Raw genomic sequence first — 21355 nt, 5'->3', positions numbered from 1 at the left:
ATGTCTTCCACGTAGCGCCACAAAACCTAGGCCTTCATGGCCTCAACAAACAATTCTCGCATGCCCTTGAGCAGAGTACTCAGTTCTCTAGTCTCGTTGACCTTGTCCAAGACCTTGTCAATCTTCTCCCGCTCCAGCTTTGGGCGACAGTGCCTGACATCGTAGTCTCTCGAGCTCGTGCACAGCTCGAACCAGGCCTCCCTCTCCCAATCCCTCTCGTCGACATGGCTGTATACGAACTTGAGCCTATCGGTCTGGCCGGCACCCTCAATCTTGAGGCACAAGTTCGTCATCCAAAAGTCGAGCTCAGGGACGTTGAATCGCGACTGTGTCTCTAGGTAGGCGGCGTGCGCGCGCTGAGCCGCCAGCTTGGTATCGATCTCTTTTTGCGTCTCTGTGATCTGCTGCTTCAGTGTATCGCGGTGCTCCTGGGCCTTATTGCGCTGCTGGCTAAGAGCAGTGATGGCGGCCTGCATCTCCTGTGTCTCAGCCTCTTCCTTTGAAATCGTCTGCTCGTGGGTCGAGGTCTTGAGCTGGAGAATTTCAATGTCCTTCTTCTTCATGCGCTGGTCCTCTGTATTCCTCATGTGTTAGTAAACTCTACGATGCAGCCGAAGATTTCCAGCCCAGGAAAGACGTGACGAACCCTGTAGCTCTGCTATGTTCATCCGGAATTGGTTGCGCTCCTCCAGTACTCGCTTGCGCCCTTGCTCAATGAAGGCGTCAAATTTTGCCGTGAATTTTGCCATGCGATCGCGCAGTTCGTCAAAACCAAAGTTGATGTCGGGCAGTGAATCAGCCATGGATGGCGCGGTCGTGGACAGCGGGAGCTGGCCCCTCAGACTGGCCGAGAATGATGGTTCAAATGAGGACGCCATGTTGCTGTGTTAGAAGCAATGATATGTCTTGATTGTCCTCTTCAGGTGCGTTCCTTTCTCTGATGATGATGGGAATCGGCGATTGTGAATGCGCTGCAGGGTCCAAGTTGATGATGTATGTATGGTGCATGAAGGTCCACGGATACTCCGCGCTGAGATGTGCTGCGACTTTGTTTACTCGCGCTGGCCGTTGCTAGGTCCCATGGTGGGCAGTGGCGCTAAGATAAGATAAACGACCTACAACTTTTTGGCGGGGACTGACCGTTTGCAGGGCCATTCACATCACTTCGCATACAAAGTGGGAAGCAAGCTTGAGTATGGACTCGGCTCTTAAAAAACGTCGTGCACGCTTTTTCTTTTTTCTTTTTTCCCACTCTTTTAAATAATGCGAAGGGAACCGTGCAGCTTTTCGGTCTGCTGTCGCTTTTTTCCTTCTTACACTGCCGTGAAAATCGATTCACAGGCCAGCTTGGGCTGTCGACTATGAACCAGCTCAGTGAAGAAGTGACTGTGCAGACGAAATTTGAGTTGAGCCGTCTGCCGGATGGCTGACAGGCGCTACAATGAATCACTTATCGGCAACCCAGGACGTCTTGAGTACCATCCCTTGGATGTGCGACAGGCGGAAGATCAGGGTTGGCTGAGCGTACGAAAGCACGAGGCCAACGGTAAGTACACTATGAGTCTCCCCAATTTTACTCTTTTGAACATGCCGGTGACTAAGATATCTAGAACCTCAAATCAGAGAGCTGGGATCTCATCAGGAGTGGCCTGCCTCTACATTTCATACAGTACCACCGGTCATTCCGCAAGGCACTTGGCACGAGAACCGAAGGCAGAAACAATGGCTCTTGAAAAACCATCCAGAAGCTGCACTCGGAAACGACGAGCTTCGAGATATCTTGGCTGATGAAAGTCCTTCGAGCAACAGGCCCCATATGCCACCATGGGAACTGACTCAGTTTGCCATTGGCGAGATGACAGATACCATTAATGGCCAAAAGCCTGTTGGTGTACCACTCATTGCTATGGCCACAGGCTCTGCTGGAGATGTTCTGCGGTTCACCCGTCCTGCAGCAAAACAATGGCACCTCGATTCCAACGGCACGGTCGGTTCACTCCTAGAGCCGGACAAGTACCAGGAAACTCTCTGGAGCAAGGATGTAGGGACGATTCGTCGCATTCAAACTGTTGTGAATACCAAGAGATTCGAGCCGGTCCGATGGGTGGTCGTACAAAGGGAATCTGTCACATCTGTATTCCGCCCCGAATATCAACGAGTCCCCGTCGTCTCAGAGACATTCTCCGGAACCGGTCCGCAGTATCCCTCGCATATTGCCCCCAACTTACTTTTCAAAATATCGTACCGCGATACCGGTTGCAATCCTCATTGCGATGCGGCTTTCAACCCAGGAATCAAATCAAAGCGGCCTCAGCTTGCCATAATCGATGAAGGTGGCGAGTGGACAGTCTGGGATATATCAGGAACCCGCAATCGGACCTACAAGCATCCACGGACGCGTCTCAGTGTCTGTGGTAACATTCGCGCCGGTATTCATCCGCGACCATCCGTCGTGCCAACTACTCTGCCCCAGTGGCATCGAATCTTCTGGGTGGGTGGTCCGGATCCCAACTATGAAGATTATGCAGATGACGATGCATCTGCATTCCAATCAACGTCCAAATTTCCTCCTCTTGAACGTTCGTCAATTTTGCTTCTTTGCAATCAGAAATCGCTACGGTTGATGAATTTAGAGAAGAATGAGTTTTTGCCAGACGTACAATTCTTTTCCGATTCCAGCAAAGACGCGATCCTTGACGTGCAAGTAGATCCCCAGGACCGGCGATACTTCTACGTTGCCACGACCTCTCGAATTTTTGTGGTCACGGTCAACGCCTCGAATGATCCCACAAGTCAAGCCATCGCCGAAGAAGCCTCAATAATCCACTCGTTCCCGCATTTGAGGAGTAAGCTTGACAAGAAGCTGAAGCTGATGATAACCTCTGAACCTTTGTCAAAGCCGGACAGAAACGCCCTTGTCGTGCTCTACTCAGAACACAGCAATTGGCAGGACGTCTTTAGCATCAGATTCCCCAGGGAGCCGGCCGGCACAATCTCTTGTCACCACGGATACCTTGTCACTCAAGACGTTCGACCAAGCTTTCACGGCGGAGGGTTGCAGACATTTGCTTTGAGTAGGATTTCGCATTCCAACGAACAGTCAATTGCGGGTAATATCGCGCCTATGAAATCAAGCAGCAATACATGTTACTTCCAAATGTTCTCATTCAGGGCGGATCTCAGTCTGAGCTACTGCCTCGGCGTGAGCACAACGAATAAATGGGACCAGAAGACGATGACAGTCCAACGCGTGCCTGAAGTTGACTACACGGACGCTTCTGCCAAAGAATTAGGTAAAGCGACCAAACTTGACAGACTTTCGCGTCAAGACATTGAACGTCAACGGGCCGTGCGTTATCTAAGCACGCGTTTTATACTTGCCGACAGCATCGCAGTTTTTCGGTACAGAGGTGATAATAGCGTTACGGCAAAGAGAGCTGCTCGGAGAACCTGGAAACCTGCGATGGTTCGACGAATGATACAACCCGTCCACGCTGCGTTCTCTGAAATGCTGGCGAAACTCTGGGCTGAAGGCACCGAGGATGTAGAAGCACTGGATGGTTTTGGAGAAGCTCCATTTGATCCAGTCTTCATTTTGGTCCAAGAAGCCATGGAAACAAGAACTCTGGCAAGAGTCGCATTGTAAGTCAACTGGATCAATGGCTCGCGGTTTTTTCACTAAGTCTCTTGCAGATCGGATATTGTAAAGGATTTCCGCGTTCCCGAAGACTATAAGGAAGCAAGTCGGGAATGGGAGGCCGAGATTGACCAATTCCGACAAGTCGATCCGAGTTTACAGATTTCTCTGCTCGACAGACCACTGCGCTTCTTTAGCAGTGACAGAACGCTAGAAGAGCTGTTCTGCACCCTTGTGAGAATCACTCTAGGGGCTGATCCTTTGGAGCTTGCTTCAGATGACACCAACGGGCTCAATTTTATAGTACTGTGCCGAATTGCTTGCGAACTATACCTGGCTCGTACTGGCATGACGTACCTTGAACCAGACATACTAGAGCCCATCAAAAGTCAGACAGCCGATATTCGCTCATCACCCCCGCTCATGTCAGATAATACGCTCGTTGATGGCCAGGACAACTACAGCTCAGCCTTTCGGTCCTCTAGTTTTGCCCCCGGGAGCCAAGCCAGCAGTCGCGCTTCCACGCCAACTTCTATCATTGGCTCTACCGTGACTGAGACTGCTAGAACTGGTAATGAAGGGATTGGCCTGATTCGAGCTCTTACGAATTCCGGAGATGTTGGAACTCAGAGGCTACGACTTCCCACGCCCTGGGATGTAGGCGGAGACCCATCGAGTACCTTTTTCAATGTCGACAATAACACGGAGATCACGGAAGGAATGCGCAGAAGAGCCAAGCAAGAAGCTCGGGAAGCACGTAAGCGCAAACGAGCCGAGACTCTTTTCCGGTTGCAAGAAGAGCACAATCTGCTACCATCAACCCAGCCAGTCACCAGGACTGGGTTTTCCACTCAAGTCAGTCAGCCCATGACCGATTTTTCCTCGCAGCCGCGCTTCTTATCGTCCACACCGGCTGTTGCCATGTCTCAACCGACGGCTGGCGCTTTTGGTGGACGATCCATGGAGAGGCCAAAGAAGAAGCCAAAGCGCAAGGGTGGTTTCTAGTGTGTATATTTCATGGTATTATATATTGTATATAGTAGATAAATATTAGTAAATATTCATGTCTGAGGCCACATCACTTCAGAAAGCGAATTCAAGGTGCCTGCCTGTAAAGTAGAAAAAGGCACGGCGCCTGAAGTTATGACACATTGTGGCATATTCAAAATCTAGAACGGTGCACAAAGGGTCGTGCAAGAAATACTTATGTTGGTGTTGATTGCTTCGGTTGCTTGCTGAGACGCAATATTGAACGCCTTCAGTGCGGACTACAATATTCATATAAGCATGCACTTCAGGTACACCCTCTCTAAGTCTGGTCAACAGTGAACACTGGCATAGGTCGGTTGGAAGAAATCGGCTTACAGAGATGAAGGTACATGAAAAAATGTTTGCTTATATAAGTGTTCTGTACTCTTGGTCACTGCAATTGCTTGCCCAATCTCAAAGGTTGTTTGTTGGCTGACTGAGCGTGGGCGGGATTCCCTTTGGTAACTGAAGTGTTTGTCATGTAGCTTGACCCGTCCCACATTCGGCCGGTCATAGCTACCGGGACTGCCTCCAAGCTCCAACCTGGTTGGCCACCTCTGTACCGACCGCACCTACTTATTACTCTGAACTAAAAACATACCAACCAAAGAAATAAAAAGCAGACTAGTTCAGTCATAAAAAGACATCTATCTCATACACTTCTGGAGGAGCGTTTTCTTGTTGATATCTTCGTCATTCACCTTCACACACATGAGTAAGTAGAAGAGTAGATAAACTCATCCAAGCAAAGGATAGAAAAATGTCCACCCACTGCCACGACGAACACCAGCACTCACACGGCGGCCACGATGGCCACGACCATGTGCACGACCACTCGGACGACATTACACCGGCCCTGCAGTACAGCCTCTACCAGCACATAGATTTTGACGGCATCAACACCATGAACGAGGCCGTCGATGACTCGGGCCGCGCCATTGTCAAGAAGACGTGGGCGGAGCGCACGCAGGAGCAACCTGAGCTCGAGAGCGATGCCGATGAGCAAATTATTATGAGCGTACCGTGAGTTTATTTATTTCTTTTATTCTCCATCCTTTTGTGTAGGTTTTCGTGGGGTGGAAAAGTCAAGTCTTTGAAGTAATTTCTGGAATGCATTTCATCTAGGGCAAGCCCATGACCTAGAATATAATCTCAATACTCAATACTAGGGCCTTGGTTTCTAGTTTCTACAAGTTTTCAAGGTCACTAAAACCACAAAATAAACAGATTCACAGGCCAGGTAAAGCTACACTCTATCCTCCTGCGCTCATCGCCATCAGCCTCGGCCCCTCGAACGCTCAAGGTCTTTGTGAACCGGCGGGATCTGGACTTTGAGACGGCCTCGGAGCTGGCGCCGACGCAGGAATTTGAGCTGTCACAGACCTCGGACGTGCAAGAGCTTCCGGTCCGGCGCGCCCTGTTTGGCAAAGTGCAGAGCCTGACGTTGTTCTTTGAGGACAACTTTGGCAATGATGACGACGACGACGAGGTTACTCGTCTCAGTTACCTGGGCTTCAAGGGCGAGTGGATGCAGCTTGGCCGCGCCCCCATCAACATTACCTATGAGGCTGCGCCCAACCCTAGTGATCACCGCATCAAGGGTACCAATGTCAATGCCATGGGAAGTGGCATTGGTGGAAGAGGGCCGGGAGTGTAGAGCAATGATATTCATCTGAGATTAGGGAGAGATACGGGTTCTAATGACCAAGAATGCGAGAGACTGCCGCTCGGGACACGCATTTGATGGTAGGATTTGCATTTTACTGTATTATTATCATGATGATCTCTTCCAAACGCCCATCTCGACGATCAAGTCGACGTTTGGACGCTTTGATGGAAAATACCAGACTTTTCTTTCACATGAAATCATCCTCCCAATCCGATCCGACATCCTGATTGCTAGAGGCTGCAACATTGTCTGCCGAGAAGAGATCATCATAGGCGTGGTCCTTTTGATACTTCTTCTCGGCTCTCTCCTTGGCCACGCGCTGCTCTTCCTTCTTCTGTAACCGATATTAGCACTAGTCGTATGTTTTCGATTGGTTTAAATGAAAAGGTTTGTGTTTTTTCAAGCACGAAATACATGGATATATGAAAAAGTAGAACTCACCCTAACCTGTACGGCAGCCATGTCCTTGCGCCTGCGCTCCTTTAGCATATCCTCGCGCTCCTGCATGAAATCAGGCTGCTTCTCAACCTTGGTCTTGTTGAGGCGGTTGATAATGGCGTTCTCGCGCGTGGCCACGAGGACGCGCTTGACCTTGCGGGGGTCCTTGAACGAGACCTGGCCGACGGCCATGGAGCCGTCCTTTTTCAGGTTGGACCACGGCGTGTAGATGATGGTCACATTGTCCTTTTTGTTGCCCTCGATGCTGTTGGCCTTGGTGAGCTGCGCCAGGTCCGTCACCAGCGCCTCGGGAATGGCCTCCCACGAGTCCTCTGCGTTCGGCATCCGCAGGTAGATGTGTGCCGATGAGAGCTTGTCGGCGTGGAACTGCGAAAATAAAAAGACTCATGGTAAGGATCCCGAAGAATAATGGAAGAGTATTATTATAGCAGGTTACAGTTTTTATAGGTAAAAACTGGCCAATGAAGGATTTGTTCTCATACCCTTAGAGTGACTGTTAGTCTTGCTGATCCAGAGTAGAAATAGAAGCATTGATAGAAGAAAAAGTAACGATGCTGAAAATGTTCAAACTCTTACCAAACATCTTGCTCCCAGCCATACTTGATCAGATCCTCATCTATAGAAGAAAGGTATTAGTAGCGGCTCGTCCTATACCCAGAGGCTCAACAAGGTGTTTTCCTGCGTACTCTCGAATTTGTCCTTGCCGACATAGACAAAAGCGGACGGGGAGACCACAGTCGAGGTAAAGTAGTAAACCATGTCGCCAATCACCGATCCGGATTCACTTGCAACGAAGTTTGTTCGATATGAAATATTCTTGCCAAGATGTCAATTATAAAAAAGCTGGTCTGCATGGAAGGAACTGCAGGATAATTAATTCCCAAAGATTGCATCCAATCCGCAGCCTGATAATTGGCAGCAAGACCGTCGCGGCCCGCCAGCCGAAAATCCGGCACTAGCAACTGGCAGGAAGCACTTGAGCTTGCTGACGGCCCGGCGCATTTTTTCGATATCGAACCTCAATGGAAAGCTTCAATCTACCATAGGAGAGAAGAAGAAGCAGCTCGACAGCCCCAGGTTCCACGGGCCCAATTGCGACAATTGCCTCGACGACAACCCGTTCACCAAAGCTCCGATTGAACGCGTTCATCGATTCATCTTTTGCGAACGAGTAGAAACAAAAGACCTAGTAGCAACAACCTCAGCTCCCAGCGAAGCAAATGGCGCCCAGGATGCCAGCCCGCTGGGCAGCCGCCCTCCCGACACACCTGCTGTCGCCCTGCACCACCGGCCTCATCTCGACGACGGCGGCATCCTCGAGAATCCTCATTACTCAAAGCGGCAGCGCGCTATTGCCCCGGACCGCCCGGCGAGGCGTCAAGTACGGCTGGTCGACGCGGCCAAAGCAGGACAAGCCAACGCGATTCAACCAGGTCTCGTCGGGCCTGCCGGCGCCCACGGCGGGACCCGCCGCGGCGCTGGAGCGCAAGAGAGCCACGACGCCGCTGCGCACGGGTGTGCTGGCCGTCAAAAAGGGCGTCTCGGCCATGTACGTGGCCGGCCGCCGCATCCCTTGCACCGTTCTGCAGATGGACCAGGTCGAGGTTGTCGCCAACAAGACCCGCGCCAGCAACGGCTACTGGGCCGTCCAGCTCGGCTCCGGCCTCAAGCGGCCCGGCAACGAGACTGCCCCCATGCTGGGATACTACGAGGCCAAGGGTCTGGCGCCCAAGCGCCACCTCGCCGAGTTCAAGGTCCGCGACCGCGACGGCCTGCTGCCCGTCGGTGTGCAGCTGCAGCCCGACTGGTTCAAGCTTGGACAGTTTGTCGACGCCCGGAGCAACTCGAGGGGTATGGGTTTCGCCGGTGGTATGAAGAGGCACGGTTTCGCCGGTCAGGAGGCTTCGCACGGTAACTCCAAGAACCACAGAACAATCGGTACGACGGGTCCGAGTCAGGGCGGTGGTTCCCGTGTGCACCCGGGCAAGAAGATGCCGGGTCGCATGGGTGGCGAGCGGGTAACGATGCAGAACCTCAAGGTGTTGAAGGTGGACAATGAGATGGGCGTCGTGGTAATCAAGGGTCACGTAGCCGGCCCCAAGGGCTGCCTCGTCCAGTTGTCAGACGCTATCAAGAAGGACCCTCCAGTGCAGTCTTTCATCGACAAGGTTAGAAGGATAACACTCGAGAGAAACCCGGAAGCGGAGCAAAAGTTGGAAGAGGCAAGGCTAAGGCATCTGGATCTCAAGCAGATGCGAAAGGAGGGCACTATTGCTGGTGCTGTATTGATGGGCTAATGTCCGAACTTGTACGATTTTTTTCTTAAAAAGGGCATTAAGTAAGAGCTGAGAGAACATTCGTGTTCATTTTGTACTATACAGCAGTTGTACACATATTTGATGCTATGAGATGATATGATATGGCATCAATGAAGACATTCCACGATCCCACTTCTTTCGCATTGTGCTTTTCGGTAAGCACATTCAAGACATAATCAACAGGAGCTTAGCAGCTTGATCCTGGAAAAATGATTGCAAGACTCTGGACCTCTTTGAATGGACAGTCGAGCCCTTTCTGAGCTCATGTGCACTTTTGTCCAGTCTTGCCAGCCATTCAATCCGGGCTTTCCATCGCATGGCCGGGAGATTCCCTATAATCATTTTGACTTGTCCTGGCAATCCGTTCTGTCTAGGCAAGTCAATTGTTTAGCTTGCAGTATTGTTGCCAGTACATCTGCAAATGTACCTCACACGGAGGAGTGACAAGATCCGGACGCTCACTTGAGCTCTGTTCGGAAACCGCGGCCCTTTTGTTGCATCTCCTCCTCCTCGTCTAGGAACGCGGTGCCCTCGAGGGCACGGAAAGGGTCACCGCCCTCGAGCAGGTCAATGGTCTGGCCGTCCTTGGTCTCGAGGGACCACTCGGTAGTCTCAAACATGGCCTTGGGGCCGGGACGGAAGCTGCAGAAGCGCATGACGCCTTCGTTGCGGGAGCCGCGGACGCGAAAGCTGATGTCAATGACGCCGCGCAGCTGGTTCATGGTGCCCGAGATCCAGGGGATCTGTTGGGCAAAGTAGATCTCGTCGCCCAGATACTCGCGGGCGCGTTGGCTCGTCCGCAGGGCGTACATTGTGGATGCCACTGTCGGCGACGACATCTTTTGGTAGTTGAAAATGGCCAAACTCGATATGGTCACCAGGACGGCGAAGATGGGAAAGGTGCGCGACCAGCGAAAGGAAACGGACTCGACGCCTGTGCAAGAGAAGAAGACATTGCTGTTAGTTGGTGACTTATTCATGAACGGGCTCCGCAAAGAACGATATCATTCCAAGATGTGGGCGCATACTGGGAAGTTCGCGATCCGCCCTGCGCTCCATGAGCGGGCCATCACCGGGCTTGGGTGCGCGCACCATGGTCCGACGCTGAACCGGTGTCGCAACTCTGGATTGAAGTTTTCGTAGGCCGGGCAGAGCCCTTTGCCTCAGTGTTCGAGACAACATCTTGTCCGAGATTCCTCCAGACAAGTGCTGAAAGTGTGATGCTGGAAAAGGTTCAAATTAATTGTCCGAAAACGCTTTCTAATGTCAAGATTTCGAGATCATCCCACATCAAGCCGAACCAATGGACCTGCAATCGGCGGGCCGGGGAGCTTCTGCAAGACGGAAGATCGGCGTTACAGATTCGCCGTCATTTCACAGCGTCCTTCACTCTTCTAGAAGCTCTAGGCTAGGTAGGTAGCTACCCAAGCTACCTAGTAGGTACCCAAGCAAGCTCCAACGCCTGTAACAGGCATGAAAGGTCAAGGGACCCATATTCAGTTTGTTTGATCCTCCCGCCTTGCGCAAGCCCATGGCTAAGCAAGGCTTAGCCAAAAGCGGGTTGGACAGCTGCATACGTCACTCTGTCGTTGTGTGCGACAGTGACCCTCTGCAGCGGCCCCAAAAAAAGTCTGGGGAGGATTCCAGGGTCCAGTGATAAACACATGGCGAGCTGATGTACGTACACTACTTGCATCACATGGCGGCAGAACAAACCAATCCGCATCCAGCATATCCAAAGACACTTTTTTGCCTGGACAATAAATTTGGGTTGATGTCTTGGTTCTAGGGTCGGACTCATTTGTGGAAAAGGGAAACCGTTTCAGTTGTTTACACCACCAATACATTTCAATCCCAACATTTATCTGGCCTCTTGTTTGTTTTTGTTTGGATTCGATTTCACTGTATCAAAAGCGAAGCTGGTCCAGATCAACAACACGACTTGACTTGTAGATGGCAACGACATTGCAACATTGCCGTCACCACTAACTCCTCATCGACGAAACCCAACTAAATCAACATTCCTCAACACATACCATCAACGTCACGCTCTACAAGATGGACGTTGCCTCTACCCGCTCCCGCCTGCGCCGCACGTTTGCCTACCCAACCGACGACGACGGCAGCAGCAACAGCAGCTCGGCCCTGGCGCTCGACGAGACGGAACAAGAAGACGTCATTGCCTCGCTGGCGACGCAGAACCACGCGACCAACTCGCAATTCCGACTCTTTCTCCTCGCCCTGCCCACCGTCTCGGCGGTGCCCTACCTCCTGGCCCTCGCCAACCCGGCCGCGCAGCACACGTCGCGCACCACGGCGTCCCTCGCCCTGACCAGCCTCGCCAGCACCGCCTGGCTGCTCTGGTCCCAGCTCCCCGGCGTCACGGGCATCGACGCCCTGGACCGCTGGGCCACGGGCCGACCGGGCGCCATGGATACTCTACATGGCGACCACGGCCACCACGTCTCGACCCGCCGCCGCGATCGTCGACAGAGCTTTTCGCTCACGGCCGCCGTGCCCCTGGCCGAGACGCGGTCCCCCTTGGCCATCTGGCTGCCGTACCTGAATCTCGCCCTCTGCGGTCTGCTCGTCCTCGCCGGCTTGGTGAGCAGTAGTCGAGGCGGTGGCGGCTCCTGGGGACATGTCAGCTTGGCGAATATGCCCGGCGTTGTTTACCTGGTTGTGTTGCTCGCCAAGGTGGTCATGGGTGGTGTTGACCCCGAGAAAGAGCTGAGTGGTCTCAAGTACGAGTTCAAGGGAGCATAAAGAATGTTTCGTTCTCTACCCTCATGTATACAAGCAAAACAAAAACTGGCGGATGTGGGCATGCAAGTGACAGAGCGGAAAACCGCCTGGGGATTGAGTAGGCCTTGAGAGGCCATGGGTATTGTTTACTACACCTAGATGCTGCGTGTAGCCTTTATGAGGATATGGACGACGGTTTGGAGCTTTCTTTGGACGACAATATGATACCCTTACGCAATGAACCACACTGGTTTGGACTAATATTAGCATAAATACTATGTACGGCTCTGCATTGCAGCTGTAGCCACATAATATACCGTCTACACTGTGCTGTTGAACCAGCGACTAGACCTGTCTGTAACCGCGATATCTCCGACTTGCGTAACAATTTCTTTGTAGCAGTAACGGGTCTAACCGTCTTTCCTAGGCAAATGGCCGACCAAAGCACAATCTATGGCATCCAGTCCTCCCCAACGCCCATTCATTTCGACAAGACAAAACATCTTTCTTGCGTCCGGTGTATGACACCTTGCCCCCTTTTACCATCTCGCCATGCATTGAACCAAGTGCAATAAATACATACAAAAGACTAATCTATCTACACGTCTATCGACTCGTTGAACCGCAGAACGCCATTGCCCTTTACGACACCGTCAATGCCCTGGGGCATACGTGGGAACGGATCACCAAACGGTTGCGATTCTGTTGGTGGCTCTGTCGACTTGTCAATGACCAATGCCAGACCCTGAGATTTGATTGCATCCACAAGCGCTGGAACCATGTCCTGTTAAACAGATTAGTCAGAGCTTCTATACTTATTTGCCAACAAAATGTCGAATATTGACAACAATCCAGTCCAAAGGAAAGAAACTCACCAAAAGTCTCGAACTGCAAATTAGTCCCATGAAGTTATTACTCTGCGCAATGCGGACCACTTCTTTGATACTGCTTGTCCTACGTCCGCCATTCTGAATAACCCCGTTCTGAGTTTTGGCAGGAACGTCATCTCTGCCCAAGTCGTTGCAAAGAAAGACTGGAAAGTTGGGCTGCTTCCAGTTGAGAGTGGTACACAGTGTCGAGTTGTAACTGCTGAATACCACAGATCGAACGACGTCGGGCGCCTTGATAGATTGTCTCTGTGCTCGAGCATGGTCGAATACGACACTCAAGACTGCATCCACGAATATGTTGATATCCACGGTAGGACCCAATCCAAGAACACGTTCCTCATCTTCAGAAGGGTATATGATCTGAAGGTTGACGTGCATAGTGGCGGGCAGGATGGCAAGGGCTTGCTGCAGTGGAATACCGGCGGTTGCCAAGACTCGGTGGACATCTGCAATATTTTCTTGTGGCTGAGAATGCAATTCGGCTAGATAAGCTCGTGCTGGGCTTTGCGATGTCACGGCACTGAACTGTTCCAGAGACAGGCGGGAGACGGGTATATCCACGCCGCCACAGTTGATCCGCCATTGCGGCCACAGTACAGGTACACCATCACTGGTAGACTGCACGAACAACTGAACAAAATCGCCAGAAAGACTCGATCCAGTAACAAACATACTCTGATGCGATTCCAGCTGACTTGTCGCTTTCCAGTATGTTTCAAAATCTGTAATTTCAAGTGGAACGCCCTGGAAAGGCTTGATGACTTGCGTATTGAAGGTTATCTGGCCAATGGCCCGCAGCCTGGGATCGAAAAGCGGAAGACAGCATCGTCCTGAGCTTTGCAGCAGTGCCCGAAAGGTATTTGGTAGTGCCACTGTCTTGGCAATAACCTTGGCACCATACGCTGGGAATACGTCAAAGTCGAGGGAGAAGGTGTCCAAGTCTTCGACTTGGAACGACACAAGCCGCGTATCTTCTTGGAACGGCAATATAATATTCTTTGGAATGAGGTCGGAGAGCTTTGACGATATGGTAAGTCGTGCTGCAGGGTACTTGCTATCGTGGAAGAACACAAGAGGCTGCTCCCCTTGTTCGTCGAAGCTGATCTGCACGACTGTCTTGGTATCAAGGAAGTTGTGTCCATACCTTCGGAGAGGAATGATGGGAGGGGGCAGTTCAAGAACAGGGATAGCATCGGGGTCCAGAGCATCAAGGGCCATAGGTATAGGACCAGTCCCGCTGCCCATTGGTCCCAATGAAGGAGCGGTCGCCTGCAGGCCGCGAGGACTGGTGGTTTTGCCTCTCTGGTAAGGCGTGAGAAGCTTCATGCATTCAAGATGTCCTTCCCAGGCTGCATAGTACATTGCTGGCAGGTCCTTCTCGTCTAGAATATTGGGATTGGCCCCAACAGTAAGAAGCTCTCGTAGGCAAGGCACATTACCTTCGCTGGCAGCATGCACTAGAGGTGTCCAGCCGTAAAGCTTGTCAATCTGGTCCAGATCAGCCCCAAAATCCTTGAGCAGACGAAGGAGCTGGGGTGTCTGGCCAGAGCGAGCGACAAGATGCTGTGGATAAAGCCCTTCTGCATCGGGCAAGATCTTTGCTCCATTGCGCAAAAGAAGCTCTACAATGGCGAGAGAGCCATGCTCGCAGGCCAAATTTAATGGAACGTGATCCGTCTCTGACTGCGGGTCTAGTCGCGTGGTTGCTGCCAGGAGACGCTCTACACAAGCAAGATGCCCATGAATGATTGCATGAATCAGGGGAGTGAAGTTATCATGATCAATCAGATCAACGGTCGAAACATCCGCTGCTCTAGTCAGTAATGGCTGAGAACGAAGTCAATGTATCGGACTTACCTTGCAGAAGGGCATCGAGCATGTCTAAACGGCCATGCATGCTAGCGTAATGCAACGGGACTCTACCATAGACATCGGTTCTGTTGACTGCGACGCCTTTCGAAAGACCAACTCCAAGCACAAACGTGTTTCCATAGATTGTGGCCTGGTGTAGGCAGTTCCGCTCGTTGATATCATCCTCAGATTGAACATCGACGAGCCCTGTGGCCAGCAGGACCTCCAGAGAAGCTTGCGGCGCCTCGTGAATGGCAGCCAGGAAGGTCCTTGTGATTCTCTCCATGAGTGAAGACTCCATACTTGCCGAGGAATTTGTAGCTGCCCTCATTCGTGTCAGAAGGTCCCGCAAAGATTCCAGGTTGCCAGAGATGGCCGTGTCGAGCAGCAGGGAGTCTGCGTCTCCCTCATCAGTACCCAGGAGATGTTGGCTGCTAACAGTATGTTCCTGGCGGACTTCAAAGTTGACATTATCACCTTCTGACCAGGCTCCCAACTCCTGCAAACTGGTAGTGGCCTGGTCAGACAATTCGCTGATGACTGTGGCATTAAAGAATGGCTGTACTTCCACAGCACGTGAAAGATACAACTCTTTTGTCTTAGATTTCGAAGTCTTGTCCCATTTCTTCAATATCTTGGAGAAGGCAGTTCCGTTGATCTCGACAAACTGCTGGAGCTTGTTGAGGTCGTTTGCAAATTGTTGGAAGCCTTCTTGAAGAGTTGTAAACTTGGCGGATCGTCTGGAAACACCTTGGCGCGACTGAAGCACCTTTTTCTTGTCCAACAGAGTCTTGAGCCGGATTTTGAGCTGAGCTAAGAGTCAGTTACACTACACTCTTGGTCCGGGTGAGACTATCGTTTCACGACAGACGGCTTACCTCGGCTTCCTTTTGCATGTAGAAAGCATTCACTTTTTCGAGTTCTCGTTCCTGAATTATATCAGCTCTGTTCCGCAGCACGAAGAAGGCAAAGTAAAACTTACTAATTGAAAGAAGAATTTTGCCTTGTTGGCTTGCAGGGCAGCCTGCGAGTCTATGGGCTGGTTGGGATCATTCTGCGCGCTGAGCACCGGAGTGGCAGATAGTCGCTTGATGAGCTGTTTGTCATAGCGTGAGCGATACAGACTTGGGTAAGTACGAGAGCGGGCAGCAACGGAGAGGAATCAAGCTTCTGTAATGCAATGAAACTTGCTTTTCGCCAAGGTGTTCTCCAATGCGTGGAGCTACGGCAGATTAATCGTCAACATACCTTCTTCAAAGCCTTGTAATTGACGAAGCTGGCAGCATATTCTGGTACCTCAAGCTGGCGCTTCTGTATTTGTTTTCCGAACTTCCTGCAGGAGCTGTCAGTTGATCCACTCCATTGGAGCCATAGTCATGCTTGACAGCAGGAGCGCTTTGGATGGAATCCAACTTGACTCACATGTTGCAACGTGTTAATCGGCAGCCAGCCTATGGAGGCTGGTTGCTCGAGTAATTTAGTTGGGTTCAAGAAGCAATGTGTACGTCAATGGGTGATTGGGCTGCTTCTTCTTCTTTCAAGTTATTGGATACAGAGCTGAGCAACAGGCGGTTGATCAAGCAGTATTACGTGGCTGTCTACCGATGCTTCTAGCCCTTGACGCCCAAGATATACTTTGACGAATGGTCGATATATCTGTGCGTAGAGTACTGCAGTTGAAGCACGAAAGAGAGCCAGATTGAAGCCCAAGCCACGTGGTTCCTGCTGTGGACAAAAGAGCCTTTGGGCATACAGAGAGAGTGGTTGTCCAACGGATAAACGGAATACCAAAAGCGGAATTCCCGTATCGTATCAATTGTGTCTGTCTATAGTAGTCAATATATTATAGCTTGTTGGAATGATAAATCAGAAGGGGTGTGAGGACGCTTCATTAGGAGATGAACATCCCCGTAGAAAGTGACGCTACGCCATTGAGCAGGGTGTTTTACCTTGAGGTAAGAAGACTGACTGACTAGATACTTGGTTAATGTCAGCCGCCGACCCAGAAGTATGCAAAAGCAGAATAATAAGCTAGCGTGGGTGGAAACACGAGAATGAATAAATTGAGTCGCGATTCTCCAGTCTGGCCCAAGCAAGTCCATGGTCAACTACCCAAGACGTCGAGGCAGCAATACTACCCAGACAAGGTGGCCAGCGAGAACGCTGGACAGAGGTCAGGTGTAAGAGGTGCGTGAAGACATGGGACTGACTCGAGGGACGTGCTTGCTGGCAGCGGTGTCGGACTCAATCACGACTGGTCACCAGACGTATTCCGTACCGACCACCCTGCTTTGGTGTAACCAATGGTTACAGGGAGTTGTATATAACACACACCCTGGTGGGCAGCTTGCCGACCGACGGGTTGGCTCCCAGGCCTTGCAGAAGGATGGACCGCGAGATCCCTACTTGGGCTCAGCAAGTGCAGGATGGCCGCTGCTTGCTTGCAGGCGAGTATGATAAGCAGCAGAGCGGCAGATGGCTGCTCAATGCGGTAAGAAGCGGTCCCGGGGAGAGAGAGAGAGAGAAGCACAAAAATTGACCCTGAGCTGGGTGCAGAGGTACAAGCAACAGCTTTGGAGCAATGCAAAACAAGACAGCCGGTGACTATAACGGCTCTCGTTTCTGTCTCGGTAGATGCCGCCTTGACAGGTTCAGGTACAAGCAAGGGGAGCTAGGGATTGACGTACAGAGTGGCGTTTCTGGCAGCGCGACCGAGTCTCGCTGAGCACTCTTTCTGGTCTGTTTGTGGTCGCAGAATGGTCTCAGAAGGAAGATAGATCGATCGATATGACCAGTTAATCATAAGGTTCGGGTTGAATGAGGCTCAAAGAAAGTTTTCCAAGGGAGATTTGGGAAGGGCATCCGAAAAGGTCATAGATGGTGGGGTTGGCGACTTTGGCGGTTAGGGGAGGGGCTTTCTAAACTTGACTTCCAAGGGCCGAACTTAATGGTGGGACGGGTTCTAACATGACATTGCAGGTGCTAGATACATTACTCTTTTTTTCCCTCTTCTACTTTTCTAATATTTTCGCTCACTTTCTCGTGTTGTTCGTACCTAGCTGTCGAGTTTTCACACATGACTACATATCTTATTTTTTTGGTGAGAATGATAGTAATGCAATGTCAAACTTTATAAATTACAGCTCTCATTAAACGACCGTTCCCCATTTCAATGCCGCCCGAGAAAACCATTGTCACTGACCTTTCACAGAAGACATCCAGTACCAACCAGAACATCCCTCCTCTCACATGCCATGGCCGCTAAAACGGTGTGAGAGGAGCATAGAGGGGTTCTTTTGCTGGGAACTGATGGGTATCGTTCATGGTCGATATACATACGGAATGCAATTGAGTTGGAGGCCTTTATACAGCCAATCAGCGGCCCCAACGCGACCTCGTGGCAGCTCAAGCATCATTTTTGGGCAAGGCTGACTGGAACCCCCCCTGTTCGCTCTATTTAGCTAGTAGCTATGAACTTGCATGTAGGTCATGTAGGCAAGCATCAATGATCCTCAATAGGTGAGTCCAATTACACGGAAATAGTGGGGAGATCCAATGTTGTACAGAACAGTGTGTCTGGTGTATCTGGCAGTCAATATGTAAGCACCACTCAAGGCTCGGTACCTACCTCAACTGCCTTGTACCTACCGTAGTCACATACGCAGACAAGGTACGCAGTACAAACTAAGGCATATTAAAGGAACACGGCTCTGTCAGCCGAGGTATTATACTGCAATCCATGTTCGGGTAATAAATGCTTGAAAAGCTTGTCATGGATCTCCAGCTATTCCCAATATTGAGTATATTGTCCCTATAGAGTAGTTCTGAACATCCCCTTGTATGGCATCTTGTATGTCTCTAAGGCGGCACTCTTTTACCCATTTCGTTTTTATATGAAATCTCCAGGCATGCAGATGGCATTGCAATCGAGGCCTGCTCATAACCAAGCGACCGTGAAAAGTCGCAACAAGGAGAAAGACAAAAAAAAAAAAAAAAAAAACGCCATCCCAATTCATCTCTCAATATTGCAGAAATCTTCGCTAGACTACGTAAACCCATCCAGGAAATTCAAAGGGCCGCAGTGCAGCCAAAAACAAATATATATCTCCCATGCAGTGTTGAGCTGTTCCCAAACGCCGATGCTGTGCCTGAACCATGAAACTCTTTTTGTAAACAAATTAGCCCAAACCGATATTCTTGGCCAAGCCCTCTCTATCGATGGCCGAAAAGATTGATCTCGTCCTCCTCATCCTCGGCGTCGTCTTCATCCATATCGTCTGCCGTAGAAGAGACGGAATCATCGTCCGAGTCGTATTCCTCCTCATCTTGGTCGTCGTCGTTGGATGTAATGCTCCGCGGGACCCGTCTCCATAGGCCAATCATGTCTTCTTTATCCTCCTCGTCTGAATCATCCATATCGCCGCCAGGATGATTGATCGCTGTTGGGGAAACTGATCTGGCAAACCTCTCTTGCACAGTGTAAGATCCGATCTCTGGGGGCCTGAGATTCAGATTGTCTGTGCTTAACTGCATGAGATTGGAAGAATGCCGCCTTCTCCGGGGAATATCTCGAGCAACAGAAGCTGTCGAGGACTGTAGCAGCTCTGTACTGCTGCTGACTAGTAGTGGTTCAGTCGCCTGCACATCGGGTACCGCAGCAGAAGCGGTCCCGCGCGAATCGTCTTCGCCTAGTATTTGTAGTTGTGAAGTATTGTAGGACTGACAGACAGCACACTTCAAACCAAGCCAGTGATACTTGACTGTAGTCTTTGCAGAGCAGTCGTTGCACGAGACAATAGCACGGGTGTCTTGAAACTTTTCCGGCATCGGTTGTGTCTCAATTGCAATGTCGAGTCTCCTGAACTGTGTTTCCATGTTGACTATGCTCTTGCTGCATATCGGGCATTTGTAGGCGTGTTTGATGTGCTCATCCCAGCAATCCTTATGCAACGTGTGTCCACACTTCATGTGACATATGCCGCGGGTCGTATTGAACATGTATTCGCCGCATATAGGACAGTCACAGTCCAGAAGGCGTTCGATACACTTGTGCCTATTTTCAAAGTTGATGTTGAGGCAGGCATTGCATGTCTGCAATACATTGTTAGCTTGAAAGAACCATCCAGGAAGAATCTCCGGGCCTACCTTGCAGTGGAAAAAGTCCTTTCCAAGCCCTCTTCCCACCCGACAAATGCCACAATCAGGGCAATGGTAGATGCTCCTGTCTGGGTCGTTATTCCACAACTTGCAGATCAAGCAGTAATACATGGCAGCGGTCTCCCCACAGCTCACGCAAGCTTCACCCGCCTTCTGCGCAACGCCACAATACATACAAAGCATATTTCTAGTGTCTTTTGCAATCATGGCGTGGCTTTCGATCTTGTCGTGACAGAATCTGCAAGTGTACCAGCGCCCACAGATGGAGCATTCCGATTTGACATTTCTCTTGTAATGCTCGCAACCCAAGGCACGGTACTCGGACTCCTCCTCTCCAGGTTTCAGAGGAGCAAAAGTCGGTCTTATGTCGTCTTCTGTGAGACGGAACTTCTCAGCAGGTGCTTCCTCGCCAAGTAAATGGTTCCAAATGAATGAGTCAAGCACACCCTGCGTTGGTTTCTGCTCCCATCCGACTGAGCTGGAGGGCGAAATAGGTCGGTCTTCCTCGGGTACGGCGCGCGACTTTTTGTTATAGTTCTCCATCAATATCAAATGCATCAAGCGAGCTTGGTCGGTAGGGGGTAACTGCATAGCCTGAACTTCTAGAATCCGCTTCCTTAGAGCACCCATTCCATCGTCTTCTGGCAGAGGGTCTGGCCGCTCAGCAACCGGAGGAGCAGCATCTCTCGCGCTCGACGCTTGAGCGTCTGTGCGATCACTTTCGGCGGCGGGGGCCGAGGTCATTGACACATCTGATGTATCTCGTTCTCTGGTGACAGTTTGGCCTCCAGCTGCGCTCGCGACGCCGCTTTCGGATGTCGTGGAGATTGCATTTGGTGCTACCGTCGTTGGTGGATTGTGGGAAAAGATGGATCGATCCCGTTGTAGTTCTGGCTCGACATCCTCACAGCCCAGATGAGGTATTAGCGAACTTGGGGATGCGGTGGGCGGGGATGTATTCTCGTCCCTGTCCTTGGGAAAGGAACCCTCTCCAGTCTCGGAGATTGCATCGTCGCGATTGATAGGGAGGCAGTCTTTGGATCGACAAGGAGAATCTGGTCTGTCGGTCTCGCTTCTGACGCTGGAGCGAGAAAATCGGCGGACTTGTTGTAGGGCAGGCCTGATGATATATTCCGAGACCATGTAGGACATGGCGATGGTGACGAATGTGACATCAGACGGCCAGGACTGCCGGGGTCTGGAAGGTCATGCCGTGCAAACGATTGCGTAGAAGCTGGGGAAAACGCAGGTCCAAGAGAATCGGACGCAATGAGGGTTTTGTGTGATCGGTCACACTTTCATTCAGGGATGACTCGGAAACGACGAGAGGGAATCGTGTGACTCTGTACCCATGAATCAATCGATTTGACGGAGTCGTCTGGGTCGGGGCTCTTCCAATGACATAAGATGATTTCGGCGGAGAGTTTCCACTGCGTTCAGGCGCTGGCCATTGAAGGTTCTAGCGCGGGCGGGCGGGCGGGGACGGCTCAGCTGGCACTGGTCCAGGCTGCTGGAAACCCACTGGAAGCCTTCTGCCAGCATGTGATATGCGCTGGATCCGGCTCGTTAGCCCATTGTATCCGCTGGAAACGGCCGGTCG

General features: G+C 51.1%; 9 protein-coding genes across 9 annotated transcripts; 4 read left to right on the top strand and 5 right to left on the bottom strand.

Moving 5' to 3' along the window:
- Positions 1 to 26: 26 nt before the first annotated feature.
- PFICI_08623 (putative kinetochore protein spc-25) lies at positions 27 to 878 on the bottom strand (the record flags this gene model as incomplete). Its single annotated transcript, XM_007837204.1, has 2 exons — positions 27 to 574; positions 647 to 878. 2 exons carry the CDS (start codon positions 876 to 878, stop codon positions 27 to 29), a joined length of 780 nt encoding a protein of 259 aa, XP_007835395.1.
- Positions 879 to 1422: 544 nt separating this feature from the next.
- On the top strand, positions 1423 to 4642 carry PFICI_08622 (uncharacterized protein; the record flags this gene model as incomplete). Its single annotated transcript, XM_007837203.1, has 3 exons — positions 1423 to 1546; positions 1611 to 3642; positions 3694 to 4642. The coding sequence occupies 3 exons, from the start codon at positions 1423 to 1425 to the stop codon at positions 4640 to 4642; spliced, it is 3105 nt and encodes a 1034-aa protein (XP_007835394.1).
- Positions 4643 to 5426: 784 nt separating this feature from the next.
- On the top strand, positions 5427 to 6323 carry PFICI_08621 (uncharacterized protein; the record flags this gene model as incomplete). The annotated part of the gene is made up of 2 exons (XM_007837202.1): positions 5427 to 5689; positions 5894 to 6323. 2 exons carry the CDS (start codon positions 5427 to 5429, stop codon positions 6321 to 6323), a joined length of 693 nt encoding a protein of 230 aa, XP_007835393.1.
- A 199-nt stretch (positions 6324 to 6522) lies between these two features.
- Positions 6523 to 7553, bottom strand: PFICI_08620 (uncharacterized protein; the record flags this gene model as incomplete). Its single annotated transcript, XM_007837201.1, has 4 exons — positions 6523 to 6669; positions 6777 to 7160; positions 7376 to 7410; positions 7481 to 7553. The coding sequence occupies 4 exons, from the start codon at positions 7551 to 7553 to the stop codon at positions 6523 to 6525; spliced, it is 639 nt and encodes a 212-aa protein (XP_007835392.1).
- A 461-nt stretch (positions 7554 to 8014) lies between these two features.
- PFICI_08619 (uncharacterized protein) lies at positions 8015 to 9091 on the top strand (the record flags this gene model as incomplete). Its single annotated transcript, XM_007837200.1, has 1 exon — positions 8015 to 9091. The coding sequence occupies one exon, from the start codon at positions 8015 to 8017 to the stop codon at positions 9089 to 9091; it is 1077 nt and encodes a 358-aa protein (XP_007835391.1).
- A 479-nt stretch (positions 9092 to 9570) lies between these two features.
- Positions 9571 to 10294, bottom strand: PFICI_08618 (uncharacterized protein; the record flags this gene model as incomplete). Its single annotated transcript, XM_007837199.1, has 2 exons — positions 9571 to 10046; positions 10141 to 10294. The coding sequence occupies 2 exons, from the start codon at positions 10292 to 10294 to the stop codon at positions 9571 to 9573; spliced, it is 630 nt and encodes a 209-aa protein (XP_007835390.1).
- An 876-nt stretch (positions 10295 to 11170) lies between these two features.
- PFICI_08617 (uncharacterized protein) lies at positions 11171 to 11878 on the top strand (the record flags this gene model as incomplete). Its single annotated transcript, XM_007837198.1, has 1 exon — positions 11171 to 11878. One exon carries the CDS (start codon positions 11171 to 11173, stop codon positions 11876 to 11878), a length of 708 nt encoding a protein of 235 aa, XP_007835389.1.
- Positions 11879 to 12455: 577 nt separating this feature from the next.
- Positions 12456 to 15961, bottom strand: PFICI_08616 (Ankyrin repeat protein nuc-2; the record flags this gene model as incomplete). The annotated part of the gene is made up of 7 exons (XM_007837197.1): positions 12456 to 12641; positions 12733 to 14555; positions 14605 to 15406; positions 15477 to 15527; positions 15581 to 15694; positions 15847 to 15931; positions 15957 to 15961. 7 exons carry the CDS (start codon positions 15959 to 15961, stop codon positions 12456 to 12458), a joined length of 3066 nt encoding a protein of 1021 aa, XP_007835388.1.
- Positions 15962 to 18810: 2849 nt separating this feature from the next.
- On the bottom strand, positions 18811 to 20907 carry PFICI_08615 (uncharacterized protein; the record flags this gene model as incomplete). The annotated part of the gene is made up of 2 exons (XM_007837196.1): positions 18811 to 19689; positions 19744 to 20907. The coding sequence occupies 2 exons, from the start codon at positions 20905 to 20907 to the stop codon at positions 18811 to 18813; spliced, it is 2043 nt and encodes a 680-aa protein (XP_007835387.1).
- Positions 20908 to 21355: the final 448 nt, after the last annotated feature.

The sequence above is a fragment of the Pestalotiopsis fici genome (genome assembly GCF_000516985.1).
Source record: "Pestalotiopsis fici W106-1 unplaced genomic scaffold PFICI_Scf_6, whole genome shotgun sequence".
Lineage (NCBI taxonomy): Eukaryota > Fungi > Ascomycota > Sordariomycetes > Amphisphaeriales > Sporocadaceae > Pestalotiopsis > Pestalotiopsis fici.
The sequence above is the reverse complement of the archived record's forward strand: the minus strand, read 5'-3'. Positions and strand labels throughout refer to the sequence as shown.